Source organism: Ambystoma mexicanum, chromosome 4q (genome assembly GCF_040938575.1).
Source record: "Ambystoma mexicanum isolate Mex_15411 chromosome 4q, UKY_AmexF1_1, whole genome shotgun sequence".
Taxonomy (NCBI): Eukaryota; Metazoa; Chordata; class Amphibia; order Caudata; family Ambystomatidae; genus Ambystoma; species Ambystoma mexicanum.
The window spans coordinates 194,372,868-194,389,668 of record NC_090928.1 but is presented as its reverse complement, the minus strand read 5'-3'; the positions used below and the strand labels follow the sequence as shown (position 1 = coordinate 194,389,668).

General features: G+C 43.4%; 1 protein-coding gene across 2 annotated transcripts in view; it reads left to right on the top strand.

Moving 5' to 3' along the window:
- LATS1 (large tumor suppressor kinase 1) overlaps positions 1-16,801 on the top strand; it is a 659,187-nt gene that overhangs the window by 83,787 nt on the left and 558,599 nt on the right. For both annotated transcript variants that reach the window (XR_011268115.1, XM_069607721.1), the window contains exon 2: positions 1,385-1,888. Coding sequence is in view for 1 of the 2 variants with exons in the window: in XM_069607721.1 (XP_069463822.1) it covers positions 1,538-1,888 (351 nt within the window). In the remaining variant the exon portion in view is untranslated. The remainder of the gene's footprint in view (positions 1-1,384; positions 1,889-16,801) is intronic.

Here is a 16,801-nt window from a genome sequence, read left to right as displayed (position 1 = left end):
GCACAGAAACGAGTCACAGAATACTCAAAGTAACACAGAGAGAGGAATGGAATCGAAATTCTGCTGCTGTGTGTTGTGAAACAGTCTGTTTATACTTATTGAGGAAAGAGGCATCCTGCCATTTCCATGGCGACACGTCATTAGCTGAAGCGCAGCGAATGTTGACATGAGACGTGCTTTGGCGTTGTGAAATGGGCGGTACGCATCTGCTGATGACAGGCTCAGGGGCGGTGGATATGATTTAGTGCCGCAAAAGCAGGTCAGCCAGGGCGATGGGGGAAATGATAGGATTATCACATATTGGCAGCTCCCTGATGCCTGTTTTCGCGTGCGTTTAATGGACGAAAACTCGGGTAAGGTCCATAGGAAAGTTTTCTAAAGTCGAGCCACTTAGGCTTAAAAACACATGGCTGACCATTCCTTTAAAAGCATGACCACGACACATGGTGTTGTGGCTTTATATTGAATGTAGTAATTCTGCAATATCAATTTAGTTTTCCCTGCTATACATTGCTACCGAACCACAACTGGGGTGCATGTGAAGAACAAAGTATACACCAAGACAAGACCCACATGTAAATTAAGCCTTTTCATGAGAGCGCATCTGATTTAACTGTTGCTTGCACAGGGAATTTTGCCAACTATTCTTTTTATTGAAGCCTGGTTTGATCGCAGGTGAAGATCGATTTGTAAAAATGTTAACCAGACCATGGCAACTTTGACAGCTACATGTCCTCTTCATTGAGATAAACTCGATAAAACCTTTTAGTTGGGTAATACAAACAAACGAACCAAGAAAACCAGTGTTGCCACAGCTAGAAACATTTTGGTGCAGTGTCCAGACTTTACAACTGAGTTTACGAGACTTACAAGTAGGCTTGCTTCAAAGCCACCATTGAAAGCTTAAACGAAAAAGTGACTGGTAAAATGAGAACTTGTGTACAAGGCCACAATCCATGTACTTTTTCAGGGCCAGGGTTTCAACGCTTCTGTTCTGCCAATTGTAGTGGGTGACTGACTGTGTTCCCGAAGGGCAATTTGATTGAATACGTAGCAGTATTGTTTGCGAATTGAAATAAAGTCAAATCGGTTTGTGTATGCATGTCCTTTTTGAGTTTGAAAAAGCTTTTGTCAATTTTTTCAGACCATGAAGTCTTCCAAAAACAATTGTAACATGTTTCCTTCACCCCCTTACATAACTTTGTGATCATGTTAGTATGCATGCTTTTCTTCTTTTTGTTAGTTAATTCTATCAAACGATTTTAAATATAAATGACGCAAAGTACCGTTTCAAGATGGTTGAGTTTATGTAGAAACTAATTAAATGGACGTTTATATTGGTTGAACACACTAAACTTATTAACGTCCTTGTTTTTCTTTCTAGGATGAACCATTCAGGGTGTGAAAAACTGCAACATCACAAGAAGGAACTGTTTGAAAGCTTGCACACCCTCGTTCTTAAGGCCTGTATTGTACCTTCCACCAAGTTGCTCTGTACTGAAGTTCCCAGTAGAGGTTCCACGGGTTACATGTATTCATGAAGAGAAGCGAGAAACCGGAAGGCCATCGGCAAATGAGGCCTAAAACCTTTCCTGCCAGTAACTTCTCTGGCAGCAGTCGCCAGATGCTGCTGGAAATACGCGAGAGCCTTCGGCATTTGCCGAAGCCATCAGAGGCTGTCAAGGCTGAGCACAATGTAGGGAAAGTTAACACTGAAGACTCTCGACAAGGGCGGAATCCTCCAAAGTTTGTAACGCATCATCAAGCTCTACAGAAGATTCGGAACTCCTTGCTACCCTTTGCCAATGAAACAAGCTCTTCCAACCGCTGTGCCTCAGATATCAACCAGCAAATGTTTCAAGACTTGTTGACCGCAGGGTTTGAAGAGGTAAGCAGCGCTGGTTTATTTTTCTATGCTTTCAATGAAGCATGTTTCAGTCATTAACCAAATACTGCTAGTGCTACTGCTTTTGCAGAAGAACGATCTTTTATGGTGTTTAGTGTTGACCCTGCAACCACACACTATTACCGTCAATGCAATATCTGGGCACATAGACCATTAGTAACTCATTCTTAGGGCCCTTGATTCACTTCAGTTAACAATCCTGGCAACCTCCTTTAAATTTACAAAAAGCAGGCAAAGGAATTTCTGAACATGGTTGTGTTTTTAATAGTGCCCACATTTCACGCATCTCAAATAAAGGCGCATGCCATTCTACCAGAAGTCACTACACTTAACATCGCATCTGTATAGGCAGTGATGTTGACAGCAACATAATGCACCACAAACTCTATGAATGCATGTAAAGTTCACTCTAATGAAAACTCTTGTTCACATCATAGCGCCTTTGCACATGTGCTAATCCTCTTAAAGGAACCTTTGTGCCTTTTGTTGCTCATTGTATTCATTTTACCTAACGTACCTGTGTGAGGTGGATTTTTTGTTTTTGTTTTTAAATGTTTGAGTTACTGCCACCAGATTCGCCATTATGGATACTTCCTTAATACTCATAAACGCTACCTGAATCCATACGTTCGATCATGTGGTTGTCTTTTATCTTAATTTTTTTTTTTTTTTAAACTTGACATAAGCGCATTTGATTTCCTGCTTTAATGCTGTCATTAAACTGTGCTCAGTGGAGGATAATCGAAGAAGGAAAGGCAGCTAGATAAATTCAGCATAAGAGACCTTCCCCTTTCAGCTGTACCAGTATACCATCATGGAGTGTAGTCACAATAGAGGCACTGTTCACTTTTTCACTGTGCGGAATAAGCATTTCTGAGCACTAAAATCTTTCAAGATTTTTTTTTTGTAAGCAAACATTTATAAAAGAGTCAAATTTCGCACAATGTCCCCCGTGTACTTTATACATCAACATTTTGGTGGCGGGGAGAGGGTCACCGCACCTCCCCCGCTTATTTTTTTTTATTTTAAACTTATGTATTTTTTTGTTGTTTTGGGTTTCTGACTGACTTGTGGTTTCTGACTTGTGTTGTCAGATTGCGAGCCAGTAAGGTGACCTTCTCAGAGTGTTTGGGCACCCACGCAGAACCGCACAATCAGTGGCCAGCTCTGACACGCGTTTAGGTGTGATATTAAAAACCATTATCAATCATCAAGGTCGTTTTTTGATAATTCTGCTCGAGATAATGTTCACTGTAGAGGGGCGCTCTTCACTCCCAGTGTTGAAAATCCATCATCTTGAGACCTCGTTCATGTCGAAGTATACGCATTGAGGATTTCAGTGGCCTCTGCACAAGTTCTTTTACAGCCACCAGCCCACACAGGCATGGCTTTTGACATAACACCTGAAAGATCAAGGGAGACACAAAGTATCACCGGAAACAAAAGGTCTGGAAGACTTGACCACGGGCTACATATTTCATTTGTGTTCTCATTCATTGACTCGACAAAGCCCATTCCCTTCACAGCCCATTCCCTTCACAGACTATCTACATTGACTGCATATTTGAGCAAATATTTTACATGATTCTGGTACTCTAACGAGATTCTCCCTATCTGACAACATCCTGCACGTTCTAGAGGTTTCCACGATCGTGGCTGTGAAGCTGCTTATCCCTTATCTATTCTTCAAGTGAAGATTTCAGTTACTTTTGAAACTTCAGACATTAGGAATTTCCAAGACCCCAAATATTCTTACTGTTTTGCCTTCAGGAACTCGCCAAAGAAACCCTTCTCCCTCCAACCTCTGTCTGTGGATGAGAGGTGTGTTCAGAAATATAAAACTCCCGACTCCGACTCGTTTCCTCTGGAAGCCTCTGTCTCCAGATTCCCTGATGGTGTCCGAATCAAGGAAGAGATTGCCATCTGGAGACTGGATATTTTTGTTTAAAAAAGCAGCGGTCATCATTTTCAGTGTCGAGTTCACTGCCCTGTTGGGCCAATACGATTAAGACCTTAGGGACTCATTTCTGTCTCTGTGACAAGAACAGGCTTGTTAGATGTCACCAAAGGGGAATAACTCATTTTCGATTCAATTGTTAGTGCAGCAAACTTTGTAGTGCATAGCTATTCCTGGACTAACTTTTCTGAAAACCTTTTCAGGATTCTGGTTGGCTATTGTGCTGATGTGGCTGTCCTAATCATGAAATCTGCACTGGTCTCCTTCGTCAGGGGTTTGGAGCCAAAGACTGGGGAGTATGCAAGGTTGTCTTATTGATGGCTGAGGCAGGGCTTTTCCCCCATTGAGGTCAACCCTCCCACAGCAAACAATCCTAGTGTTACCAACAAACTGAGGCTTGCTTACCTCTCCATAATACATAAATGGTTGAACGGTGTGGAAGGCAACCATCATGGGGCTCAGCAGGACCGACTCAGCCAGTATGTTATTTACCAGCATTCGCCCCATACAATGGAGGAATTTGCCATTAAAACAACTTGCATGAAGTGCGTTTGTTTTTTCATATATTATCGTTCAGAAATGGTGACATGTCTCTACTGTTTACCCTATGCTTTATCACTATTCAAAATGACATGAGCTACAAACCAAGAAATGGCAAACATCACATAGGGTGCTGTAGCACATTTATGTTTTAAACAAGTCCTGTGAAACAAAGCAACAGTTTAGTCTCTTCATTGCAATTAATTTCCCTTTCAATAGAACATAATGAAACAAAATTGCTAATCCTATAAATTGGATGTGTGAGGGGTCAGAAATGCGAGGCAGACAACTTGATAAAGGTTTTCCACAAGAAGCCATTTGCTTAACTTAAGGTGTGATAAACTCCTCTCTTTCCCTAACCTAACATGGGTTTCCCTGCCTATGAAATGAAGGCTAAATGAAAATGCTGCACAAAAAGGTATTTGTCCCTCACAATTACATACAACAAAAGCATTTCAGGTATTTATATGGCTGTTCAGATTCAACAAAATAATAATTTGAACCAAATATTCTTGCAACCAGGGTTGGACCCCCTTCCTCAGGATTAAGATCGACATTCTAAATAAGTTCCAATGAATAAAGTTCACTCCAATAATCAGGTTCCAGGTATCGAAATTAAGTTGGATAAGCAGGAGCTAAAAGTAACTCCTGGGTATCCAGCATTAACAAGAGACTAGGAGCTAACACTTGGCAACAAGGAGCTAGTGAATAGCTTTCCGCAAATCTAACTCTTGCATACGATGCAAACATGTTTTGTGTATTATTTTTCTTTAAACCTTGCTAGGTGCAACCTTGATCCGGCCTCCCCAGCGTCGGATTGGCCAGCCTCCCCTAATCAAGCCAATCGCTGTGGCCGGGAAGGCAGAAGCCGGCCCAATTGCACTAAGGCACAATCCAATAAGGCACTGTCTGTGCCCTACACTGCTATCCACTCTGCAGCGACAACAAGAGGGCAGGAGCCTTCTCCACATCTTGCCTGTTAATGAGGATCCTTACAACCTTGTTTTGTAATGAGCACAGTGAGATTTAGTAAAGCCTAATATTGCTTGCCCATCCGCTTGCTCTAAGCACCGTAATGCTAATTGAAGTGATATTCCAATACCGCTGTATTATTTGGCCTCCTCGCAGGATGGTGATATAGCTTGTATGCCAAAACCGACTGCATCGTGATTTTTGGTGCCTTGAATTTGCCATTACAAAATGGCCCCTACGTTCTTTACACCTTGCTAGGTGCAACCTTGATCCGGCTACACCAGCGTTGGATTGGCCAGCCTACCCTGCCCTATTCAAGCCAATCGTTGTGGCCGGTAGGAGGAAGCTGGCCCAATCGCACTAAGGCACAATCCAACAAGGCACTGTATCTGCCTGTCCGTGGCCAAGGGCCCAGCCACCCTGCCCGTCTGCCATCACATATCCTAACATTATGCCCTACTAGAGCTCTGATCGACTCACCGGACGTCCAGCATTGATATTCTATCAAGAATCCGATAAGCAAGACACTCTACCGTACCTGCAAAACTGTGGCCACGATCGTATGCATAGTGAGACGGTAAATCCTGCCTGTATCTGTAAGTCACATGGTCGCCATAACCTACTGCAGTTTTGCTCACTAACAAGTGATGAGGAAACTGCCTAGAACCTTAAGTGTCACTAGATAACCTACCTTAATCTACCCCCATTATTTGCGTGGAAAGTAACTTTCACGATTAACGATGCGTATGTCTAAAACACGCCTCTAAATGTGCAACTAACTACATATTGATCATCTGTTGTCTGCCTGAGTCCTATGTAAATGTTGTGCTTGGATCTGCGTTTGCCATATTATAGTTACTGCTTATTCTTACTTGCCCACTCGGTAGATGCCACCTGACTGAACCTGCTTGTAAGCAAACTGATCTATAAATTAAATATGTTGGGGTTTATATTCACTGTATGTGTCTACCGCATCCAATTGCAAATGGTTCGTTAACATAGTACCATCTGCACATACTAGGAATTGCCCTCCTGTAGGAGTTCACATGCCCATTGTTTACCCACTGTCTTCCTGACTCTGCCTGTAAGCGTTAGACCTGTAAAGTGACTGCTAGGAATCACTATGTCGCCCCCCCCCCTTGCACCCCATCTACCGGCAATGAATGACACTGTACTAGTATAACAGTTTATCGACATTTCTAGATATTCGATTGACTTTGTTTGAACCCTTATGATCCAAGGCTAATGTGTTAGTAAATGTATACCAAATTGACACTACCAACCATGCTCCCCTATCTGACCACTAGACTAGCTAACTTCCATTCGCCAACAATATCATGTCTCGTCAATATTAGTGACGCTACTATTTGCAAGCCTAGCCATCACTCCGTTACAAAGCACAATATACAAAAGACTGTCTCCTTCCCATAAACCTAGGCTCTCGCTATCCATGTGTACAGTACTCCCTCCACCAGAGTCTATTGCCCCAAGTACATTCCTTCCGCCCCAAGTACATTCCTTCCACCGTGCATACCAGACTTACCAAATCCTGTGCGGATGATTAAGTCTACAACGAGTCACCATTATGCTCTTTCCCCAGCCCAATGGATTCAACGTTGGGCCTCAAGCCTACCCCAAACCTACCTTGCACAACTTGTGTCAGAAACAATAGGCTAGGCTGTAGACTCATTATTGACTATCCATCACCTACTAATAACCGTGTCAGTCCTAATCCTTCACGAGCACGGATAAAAAGTATTAAAACTAATGTCAAACCCAGAAAAAGAACGTATCCATCAAAACTACCTCTCCCTTACCTAATTAACTCTAGTTGACTTGCCTCATATCAAAGGGGCACTAATAAATGCTAGGTCTATGGTAGCCCATGCACTAGATTTTGCAGATCTAATTACCACTAACTAACTAGATTTCCTAGCAATAACCGAAACCTGGTTGAATGCCGCAGCAGGCCCATCTGTGTCACTAGCATTACCAGACACCTACACTATACTAAGGGCAGACAGAGAAACCTCCCGAGGAGGAGGTATTGCTTTCATCGCTAGAACCAAATTAGGTCTTAGATTACTACCTCAACATCACTTCCCATCAGGAGAACTCTTTACAGTCAAACTGCCACTCACACCATCACCTACCATAACGCTGCAAATTATATATGGCCACCCCCCCACCCCCCCACCCCCTCCGGGTCCCATCACTTCCTTTGAGGAAGATATCGCCTCCTTACTTACGACCAATACTAAACCTTGTACTCGGATTATACTTCCTGGGGACTTCAACCTTGGCCTTAATGACACTAATGCTTCTACTCTCGCAAACAAGATCACTGAACTGGACCTTAGCCACCGCATCAATATGAGAACTCGCAATAAAGGAAGAATATTAGATTGGCTTGCTGACCTCAATTGTGAGACCATAATTACAGCTAATGAACAATGTGCTTGGACTGACCATCACATGATCACATTCCAATTACCAGTTAGGTCATCTTCTACCCCTAACCTTATTTCTCCCCCTACACTGACCAGAAATAAGAGAAATATCACTGTACATAGCCTACTGCCACTACCCCAACCTATCACTAATTCTAAACTCACTAACCTATACCCAACAGCTTTAGTCGACCTATACAATATCACGATTAACTCGGCAATTGATAAAGTAGCACCTCTAAAAATGTGCAAAGAAAACCCTTGTGCACACCTTCATTCTTGGTTTACACCTAATCTTAAAGTCCTAAGTAACGAGAAAAGAAGTGTGGAAACCCTCTGGAAGACTAACCCTACGGATGTCAAAAATGAAACATTTTACACCATATCTAAACAATGTAAGAATGAGATTTCCCCAAATGAAAAAAGAAACCTTCAATAACAGGATTAACAAAGCTAACTCTTAACACCAGAGAGCTTTTCATTATCCGAAAAGAATTAGTCACTGGTACCCCCAGCATAAACTTGCACTAAGTACAAGACCCGGTGCACTAATATTCAGACTGCGCTAGCCAACAAAATATCACTACTCTAAGAGAAAATTGAAAACAAAAAATGGAATCCATCCAAGGATATTCCCTCCCCTAAACCAGACGCAAATTGGGTGAAACTTTGCAACCGTTTCAAATCCACCCCGGTCTCTTTACAAGTAGTAGTTAAAATAATATCCTCCTTAAAACCTTCTAAATGCCAAGGAGACTCTTGCCCAGCACCCACAATAAATGAAGCAGCCAGGGAACTAGCGCCATTCATAACCAACCTCATTAGATTCATGTACTGTCCCTGCAAACCTAAAAGTCGCATGGGTCCTCCCATGTCTTAAAAAAAACAAAAAAAAAGCAAACAAACCTAGATCCTAATATACCCACTAATTACAGACCAATTACAACTGTCCCCTTTCTTCTAAAAATCTTATATCGAGCATCCTATCTGCAGATTCAGTCCTACTTAAAAACAATCTCCTTGGTCTACGACAATCTGGCTTCAGACCTAAACATGAAACTGAATCCGCTTTACTAGAGCTGAAAAACCAAATGGACAGTCTTAAGGATAATGGAAAATTGGCTCTCCTACTCCTTTTAGATCTCTGGGCGGCATTTGACTTAGTTAGCCACAAGCTCTTATGTAATCACCTCACATCAGCAGCATGCTTCTCGGAGGAAGCCACGGCCTGGACTCAATCATTCACGGAGAACCGTACCATAAGAGTCTTTTCACCCAATGCCTCGGCAGAACCCACTCCCATCACATGCGGAGTCCCACAAGGGTCATGTGTCTCGCCAACACTGTATAATATATTCACCAAGGCTCTTTCGATGCTCTCGATAATCTAGGTGTCACCTACACTAATTATGCGGATGACACTCAGATTCTCATCCCCATCACTGGAAACCATCAATATGACTCCTCCATACTCAGTAATATACTCAGTAATATATATCTGACAATACAGGCATGGATGGCTACCCACGGCCTATGTCTGAACGACGAGAAGACTGAGCTTCTCCTCGTTGGATCCACAGCAACATTAAACAACCTGAGCCACCAGTTTAACTCCTTTTTAATGCCGACGGCGGCAACATCAAAGTGTTCAAGGAGGTAAAAACCTTTTTGTTTCTACCTCGACTCAGCACCAAATCTAAAAAGACAGATTAATGGCACTGCATACACATGCAAATTAATTAATGCTTTCAAACTGTTCATCTCAACAGCCAGTTGCACCATATTAGCCAAAGCACAAATTTTATCAAAACTAGACTATTGTAATGCCTTATCTATGCTCGAGTAAATATAATATAAATAAGTTACAAACTCTGCAGAACAATGCATGAAGTATATTCAATATCCCTAGAACACAGCACATCTTATATTAGACTTGGTATTAACTGGCTCGCAGTGAAAGACAGGATCCAACTCAAAACTTTAACACTCACTTATAAATGTCAGACTAACTCTGCCCCAAAATATCTTGCTGACAATTTTGCCAAAAAGTCATCACACCCTACTAGAACTGCACACTTGCATTGTCTGAATGTACCCAGTTTCAAACTGCAAAAATCAGGCAGAAGTAGTTTCCCAGTAATGGGCACCAAATTATGGAACTCATTACCTGTTGACCTAAGAGCAGAACAGTAATTGTTTAGCTTTAGGAAGAACACCAAAATCTGGCTTTCATCCTCTGATGTATAATGAATGTCCTGATTTCACTCCTATCTAGATACATGTACGCAATATCTGTATATATCTGTAACTTATTGTAAATACTGTCCTGTGCTTTTTAATTTTGCTCATTATGTAACTTTGTAATGCACCAAGATGCCTACGGGTTTGGTGTGCTTGATAAATAAACCCTTATGATTTAAATGTCGTATAGATGTGTCCTCCTGTTTATTTATAGATTGTCCCAAATGCACATAGTTAAATTCACATTGGTTTGTTGTTTCAAAATCAGTTGACTTGGGGAGCCAAAAGTAGCTCCTGGTAGCTGTTGGTGTCAAGCTAACCAGGCTCTTCTAGGCCACAACCAGGAGCCAAGGAGCTGCCAGCTCACCTGAATTTCGAACCCTGAGGTTCTACTTCAAAAGGTAACACACACAGATTTCTCCTGTATGGCAAGTCCCCTTCATGACAATCACAATAATCCAAAGAGCAAAAATTGAGATGCATGAGATACAAGAAAAAAAAACCCCAGCCTGCCCAAAAAATGTAACGGCCAAGTCTGGGAAATATCTAACAGACATTCCCAATCAGCCAGCCAAATTGGCATGTTATATAGTAATAACAGAAAGGAAAAGAAAACAGTTGTTGCAGGTTTCATCACTATTGATTGGCTGGTGTGGTCAACAATATAGGTACTTCTATACATTTTGTACATTCATTGGCCTATTCTAATCACGTTAACTATTTTTTACAACAAAGTAATCTCAATTGGACAGAGGCATTAGACATATGCATTAGTCAGAACTACTTTATATGGGCAAAGGTGCTCGTGCAATGAGTTGTCTTTATCCCTGTTGCATTAATCCGATAGAAATTGTGTGTTATTCTCTATATTGTTCACTAATTCTTAATTGAGGCTACATAGCATTTATTTGACAGAGAGCCCTGTGCACGAGATTATACCCTATGGGGGGAGGGGCAGTGTTGTGCTGTGTCTATCTCTACAGTCATGCTTCATGCTCCACTTCTTCCAATGTGGGACTTTCATAAGTTTGCTTGTTCTGCCTAGGGACACAAATGGTTATAATTCTCTGGAACATGGCTATGGGAACTCAGCAAACCTGATGGGTTCTGGCCAATCAGAGTACATTGTCTTGTCCTTAAACTCCGGGGTCTTTTACCATTTTCTGTTGCTCGTTCATGATCTCGCTACCGCAAACTAAACCCAGGGACAGCTCCCCCCCCCCCCCACCTCCCACACCCCATTCCTTTGACCAATCCCTGCACGGCGTTCAGCCTTGAGCTGTGTGAGTGTTGCAATTTGGAATGTGTGTAGCTTTCAATTGGGACCTGGCCGCTATTTTCTGACATGGAGTGATTGGCGGCTTGGGGGTTCCATGCTTCAGGGAAAGCTAACTAAATCTTGAGGACTACATGTTAGTGCATTGAGCGTAGTGCATTCAGCTAATGTAAAAGCAATGGCAATCGATTATTTCATCAATGTCTACTATTTTTCTCTACTGCTGTTGGTTGCTGCTGAGTTAAGTTAAGAGTATATGGTTAGGTTTGTTTACAAGAGGTGTGTGATGGCCTAGTCGAAGCGTGGCTACTGGTGCTTTGTTGGTCTATACACAAAGCATTTTGCTAAATGGGGCTGCTTGCTTTTTCGCAGCGTGCTTTTCTCACAGTGACTTCCACAGCTTATATTTTCGTTCAGGTTTGGGACGTTGGACACAGCTTATATTTTCGTTCAGGTTTGGAACGTTGGACACATTATGTCATGAAAGGAGGTTCATGGAAGATGTGGTCCCGGTGGAAACTCCGCTAGTCCTGTTTCTATCTCTCTGCAACTATGTATCTCTTCCCCTTTAAATGCAGGGAAGCCACGCCCCCTCAGTGCGTTGCAACTGTGTTGCGGTTTCCTCGCTCTCTGGTTCTCTCGTAGTTCCAGCCCTCCTTCGTTTCTTCCTGAAAGCCCTCCGTAGCGTTCCTTCCAGAGCTCATTTCTTCCTGCCTATCTGTCTGCTGTTACCTTTATCTGCAAGCAGTATTCGAGGGTTTCTGACATTGTTTACTTTCACTTTCCGTCGCGGCGCTCGCCGCTTTTTCTTACTCCGCCTCTTTCAGTCCCTTTGATTACCTTACCTTCCTTACAGGAGTTCCCAGGTATCCTGACCACTTGCTCCCGTTTCGGTGCCTTCATTCTGGGGGTAAGAAGTTTTCCACTTGCAGAGGTTTCTTTTTTGCACGTTAGTACGGTGACCTTATGCGCTTGTACCATTCTCTCTTTCTTAAACCAACTTAACCTCCTATCTTTTCCCCTGATATTTTCCTTGGTTTCCTTTCTCCTTCTATTTTTCCACCGAAGTTTCATCTTGTTTTTCTGGTACTCTTCCGCCCTCCATTTTTCTTTTCTTCAGAACCACAATTCCCAGTTCGCATCTTGCCTTCAGAGTTTTGTCTCTTCTTCGTCCGCTGGATCTCCATCACACCAGCCTTCAGGATCAGATTTGCAGAAAGAACAGTTACTTTTCAACTTACCTGATTTATTCAAGTCATTCTACTGGATCGGACAAGCCATCATCTCCACACCTTCTTGCCATTCCATCTATAGGGGTTTTTGTGCCACAGGCTTTTTCCCCTCCGTGGTCTGCACAGGGGGATTGTCATTTCTGTCTGTGACTGTTACTCAGCACGACAATTGTGGCGAGCTCCCGGAACAGACCTTACCTCTTCACAAAAAAAAGGAACGCCTGATCTCTCGGCAACGATTCTTTCCGGATCCGACCTCTCCTCCGGCGAATCGGATCTCGAAGCACAGGTGAGCCCCACTTTTGATGACAGTTTGCAACGCCAAAAGATGGCTACGGCAGAACAGGTCCAGGAGTTGCTGAACGCAGTTCAGACCCTGTCTATGGAAGTACAGGGGGTTAAGGCTGAAAATGCAACTCTTCGCCAGATAGTCGCGGCCAGAGACGCCCACCAGACTGATCTTCCACCCTTGTCTTTAGCAGTTGGGAAGTTTGATGGAGCACCCAAGAGAGTCAAGGAGTTCCTGGATGCCTGTATGGTATATTTCACATTTAGACCGGCTACCTACGCGTCGGATCGCACCAGAGTGGGGTTTCTCGTCTCTAACATGATTGGAAATGCCCTGGCCTGGGCCACCCTATTAGTTACATCCAATAATCCGATTCTACAAGACTAAAAAGTCTTCACTACGCTTTTTCGACAGACTTTTGAGAGACAAGAGATCGGATTCGCAGCAGGCGAAGCCTTGTTTGATATTAAACAGGGTACAATGGATCTTTTGTCATATATCTCGAGTTTCAAACGACTGGCTGCAGAAGTAGATTGGCCTGAACCAGTCCAATATACAGCATTCAGAAGGGGCTTGCATGAGGATCTGAAAGACGAGTTGGCGCGAGTACCCAGACCTACTACTTTGGCTGATCTTTTTACGCTGGTACTCCAAATCGAATACAGGATATCGGAGCGTAGATCCGAGAAAAAGAAGAGTCGAAACCCAATGTTACCTGTATCCGGATCTCCTTCATCCCTACCACTATCTTCAAACCGTACTGGTGACGAACCGATGCAAATCGGCACGGCCAGGGGACCTTTGTCATCTACAGAACAAAGCCGACGCCGGGACAAGGGTTTATGTCTTTACTGCGCCTCTGATTCTCACCTGTTGAGGGATTGTCCTGAGGTTCCTCCACGGCGTCGGGGAAACGACGGACCCCGGTCTTAGAAGGAGCCGCTTACTGGGGTTCAGTCAAAGGCTCACCTTGTGCTCAAACATCAGAAGAGGACTCTCGTCTCATGGTTCTTCAAGCAACCATATCCAAGAAGAACCAACAAAAAAAAAATGTCTTAGCCCTTATTGACAGTGGAGCTGCAGGAAACTTCATTGATATCCATTGGGCCAAACAAGAAGGCATCCATCTTGTTGATAAACCGGAAGAACAGAAGGTAGAAGGTGTGGATGGCCGTCCGTTAAGTTCTGGACCCATTGTTCAGGCTGCAGTAGACCTTGAGCTTTGTATCTCCCATCATCATGAAACCCTCACTTTTGATGTTATAAGAGCAGCTCACTTCCCAATCATTCTGGGAATTCCGTGGCTTCGCAGACACAACCCGACGATCAACTGGTCTCTCAACACCCTGAAATTTGAATCCGAGTACTGTGATCAACGATGCGGAGTTTCCAAAGCGAGGTTTCCAACAAGATTAAAGAAGCTGTGGTGACTTTTCCGTCCTTCTCATCAGATTCCCTTTCAGTCCATAATATCCATTCTATCTTCCAAGAGTTTGTCGACGTATTCGAAGACAAGCTACCTAAGACTTTGCCTCCACACAGACCCAAGGACTGTGCAATTGACATTCTGCCTGGCTCTTCGGTCCCATTTGGACGCATGTTTTCTTTAACCATTCCTGAAAACAAGCACTAAGAGAGTATTTAGACCAAAACCTTCAAAACGGTCTCATCCGGCCATCTAAGTCTCCAGCTGGGGCGTCTTTATTTTTTACTTCCAAGAAAGATTCGAAAGAATTACGTCCTTGTATTGACTATAGGGGCCTGAATAAGATCACAGTGAAGGATCGCTACCCAATGCCTCTAATAAGGGATATATTGGAAGCCGTAGAAGGATCACGCTTGTTCAGCAAACTTGACCTCAGAGGTGCCTACCACCTTCTCAGGATTAAAGAAGGGGACGAATGGAAGACGGCGTTCCGTACTCCCTTTGGACTGTACGAATACTGGGTGATGCCCTTCGGCCTAGTCAACGCCCCGGCAGCCTTTCAGAGGTATATGGACCACCTTTTTGCTGACCTTCTGTTTGTCTCAGTTATTATATACTTAGATGACATCCTAGGTTTTTTCGCGAAACCCTCACCAACATCAGGCTCATCTAACGGAGGTCATGCAGCGATTAAGACGTCATCAGATGTTTGCAAAACCGGAGAAATGTCTCATTGCAGTATCTTCAGTACCCTATCTAGGTTTTATACTATCCGAACAAGGAGTTGAGATGGATCCCAAGAAGGTTTCCGCAATTCTTGCCTGGCCCTCTCCTTGCAATGTGAAAGAGGTACAAGCCTTTTTAGGTCTTTCCAATTTTTACAGGAGATTTATCGCCAACTTCTCAGAGCGGGTACTACCTATCACAGCCTTATTAAAGAAAGATGTTCGGTTCGAATGGAATTCTTTAGCAGAACAGGCATTCTGCGGGCTTAAGCAAGCCTTTTGTTCTGCACCCATCCTGAAACAACCCGATCAGAGTCGACCTTTTATTGTTGAGACTGATGCCTCTGCTGGAGCCCTAGGAGCCGTGATTAAGCAAGAACATAATGGAGTGGAACATTCGATCGCATATCTCTCTCGCACTCTATGTCCCAGCGAGATCAATTACTCCGTAATTGAAAAGGAATTGTTGGCCATTAAACAAGCCTGCTCTGAATGGAGACATCTTCTCCAAGGATCAAGACATCAGTTCGAGATACGCACCGATCACAGTAATCTCAAGGTGCTTCAAAACATGGAGTGCAGGAATTCCCGCCAAGCCCGATGGGCATACTTCTTTGCTCAATATGATTTTTACATAACATACCTTCCAGGAAGTAAGAATATCCTAGCCGACAGTTTATCTCGCAGTCCCAACTCCTTCAATAATCCACCTTTTGAAGGCGAGGTGTTGTTTCCCAAAGTCCATTTTATACAGGTCATTTCAAAATTCTTGATAGACGTCAAGAAAGCCTCTCCAGAAGCCCTACTTCCGCTTCCCAGAAGTCTATCAAGCCGATTAACTACCAAAGAAGATCTATGGTTTTACCAGGGGAGACTTTTCATTCCAGACACTAGGTTACGAGCATGAATCCTTCATTGGGGTCACGATTCTAAGATAGCGGGACACAGGGGTGTCACCGCCACATCCGAACTCATAAGTCGGATGTTCTGGTGGCCGAAAATGCTTACTGACATCAAACTTTATGTACATTCATGCCCTATCTGTGCCAGAAGTAAGGGATCCACATCTAAACCGGCGGGTTTGTTACATCAACCAAGACTACCTTTGACTCCATGGTCTCATGTCTCTACTGATTTTGTGGTGGATCTTCCCAGGTCAAAGGGATTCACAGCGATCATGGTCACAATCGACAGTTTCAGCAAGATGTGCCATTTTTCTCCCTTAAAGGGGATACCCTCTGCTCCCGAAATGGCACAAGTGTTTTTGAGAGATGTGGTACGTCTCCATGGTCTACCAGAAACGATCCTGTCAGACAGAGGTTCACAATTTACCTCAGCATTTTGGAAGACTTTATGTGCTCTTTTAGGTGTAGAAAGAGCTCTTACTTCCGGATACCATCCTCAGTCCAATGGCCAAACGGAGCGACTCAACGCAACCATGGAACAATATCTGCGTTGCTTCGCCAATGAACAACAGGACAATTGGGCATCTCTCCTCCCCATGGCAGAATTTTCGTACAATAATACTGTTCATTCTGCTATCAAGATGTCGCCGTTTTTCTGTGTTTTTGGTCGTCATCCTCGTTCTTTCCCTTTGAGTAACATCCCCAGTTCTGCTATACCTTCGGTGGACTCTCTTCTGGATGATATTGCAAGGATACAAAAGAATTCCATCACTAATTTACAGGAAAGTCGTCTCCGATATAAACTCCAAGCAGATGTTCACCGCACTCAGACTCCAGGATGGCAAGTGGGAGATAAGGTATGGCTATCAACAAGATACTTAC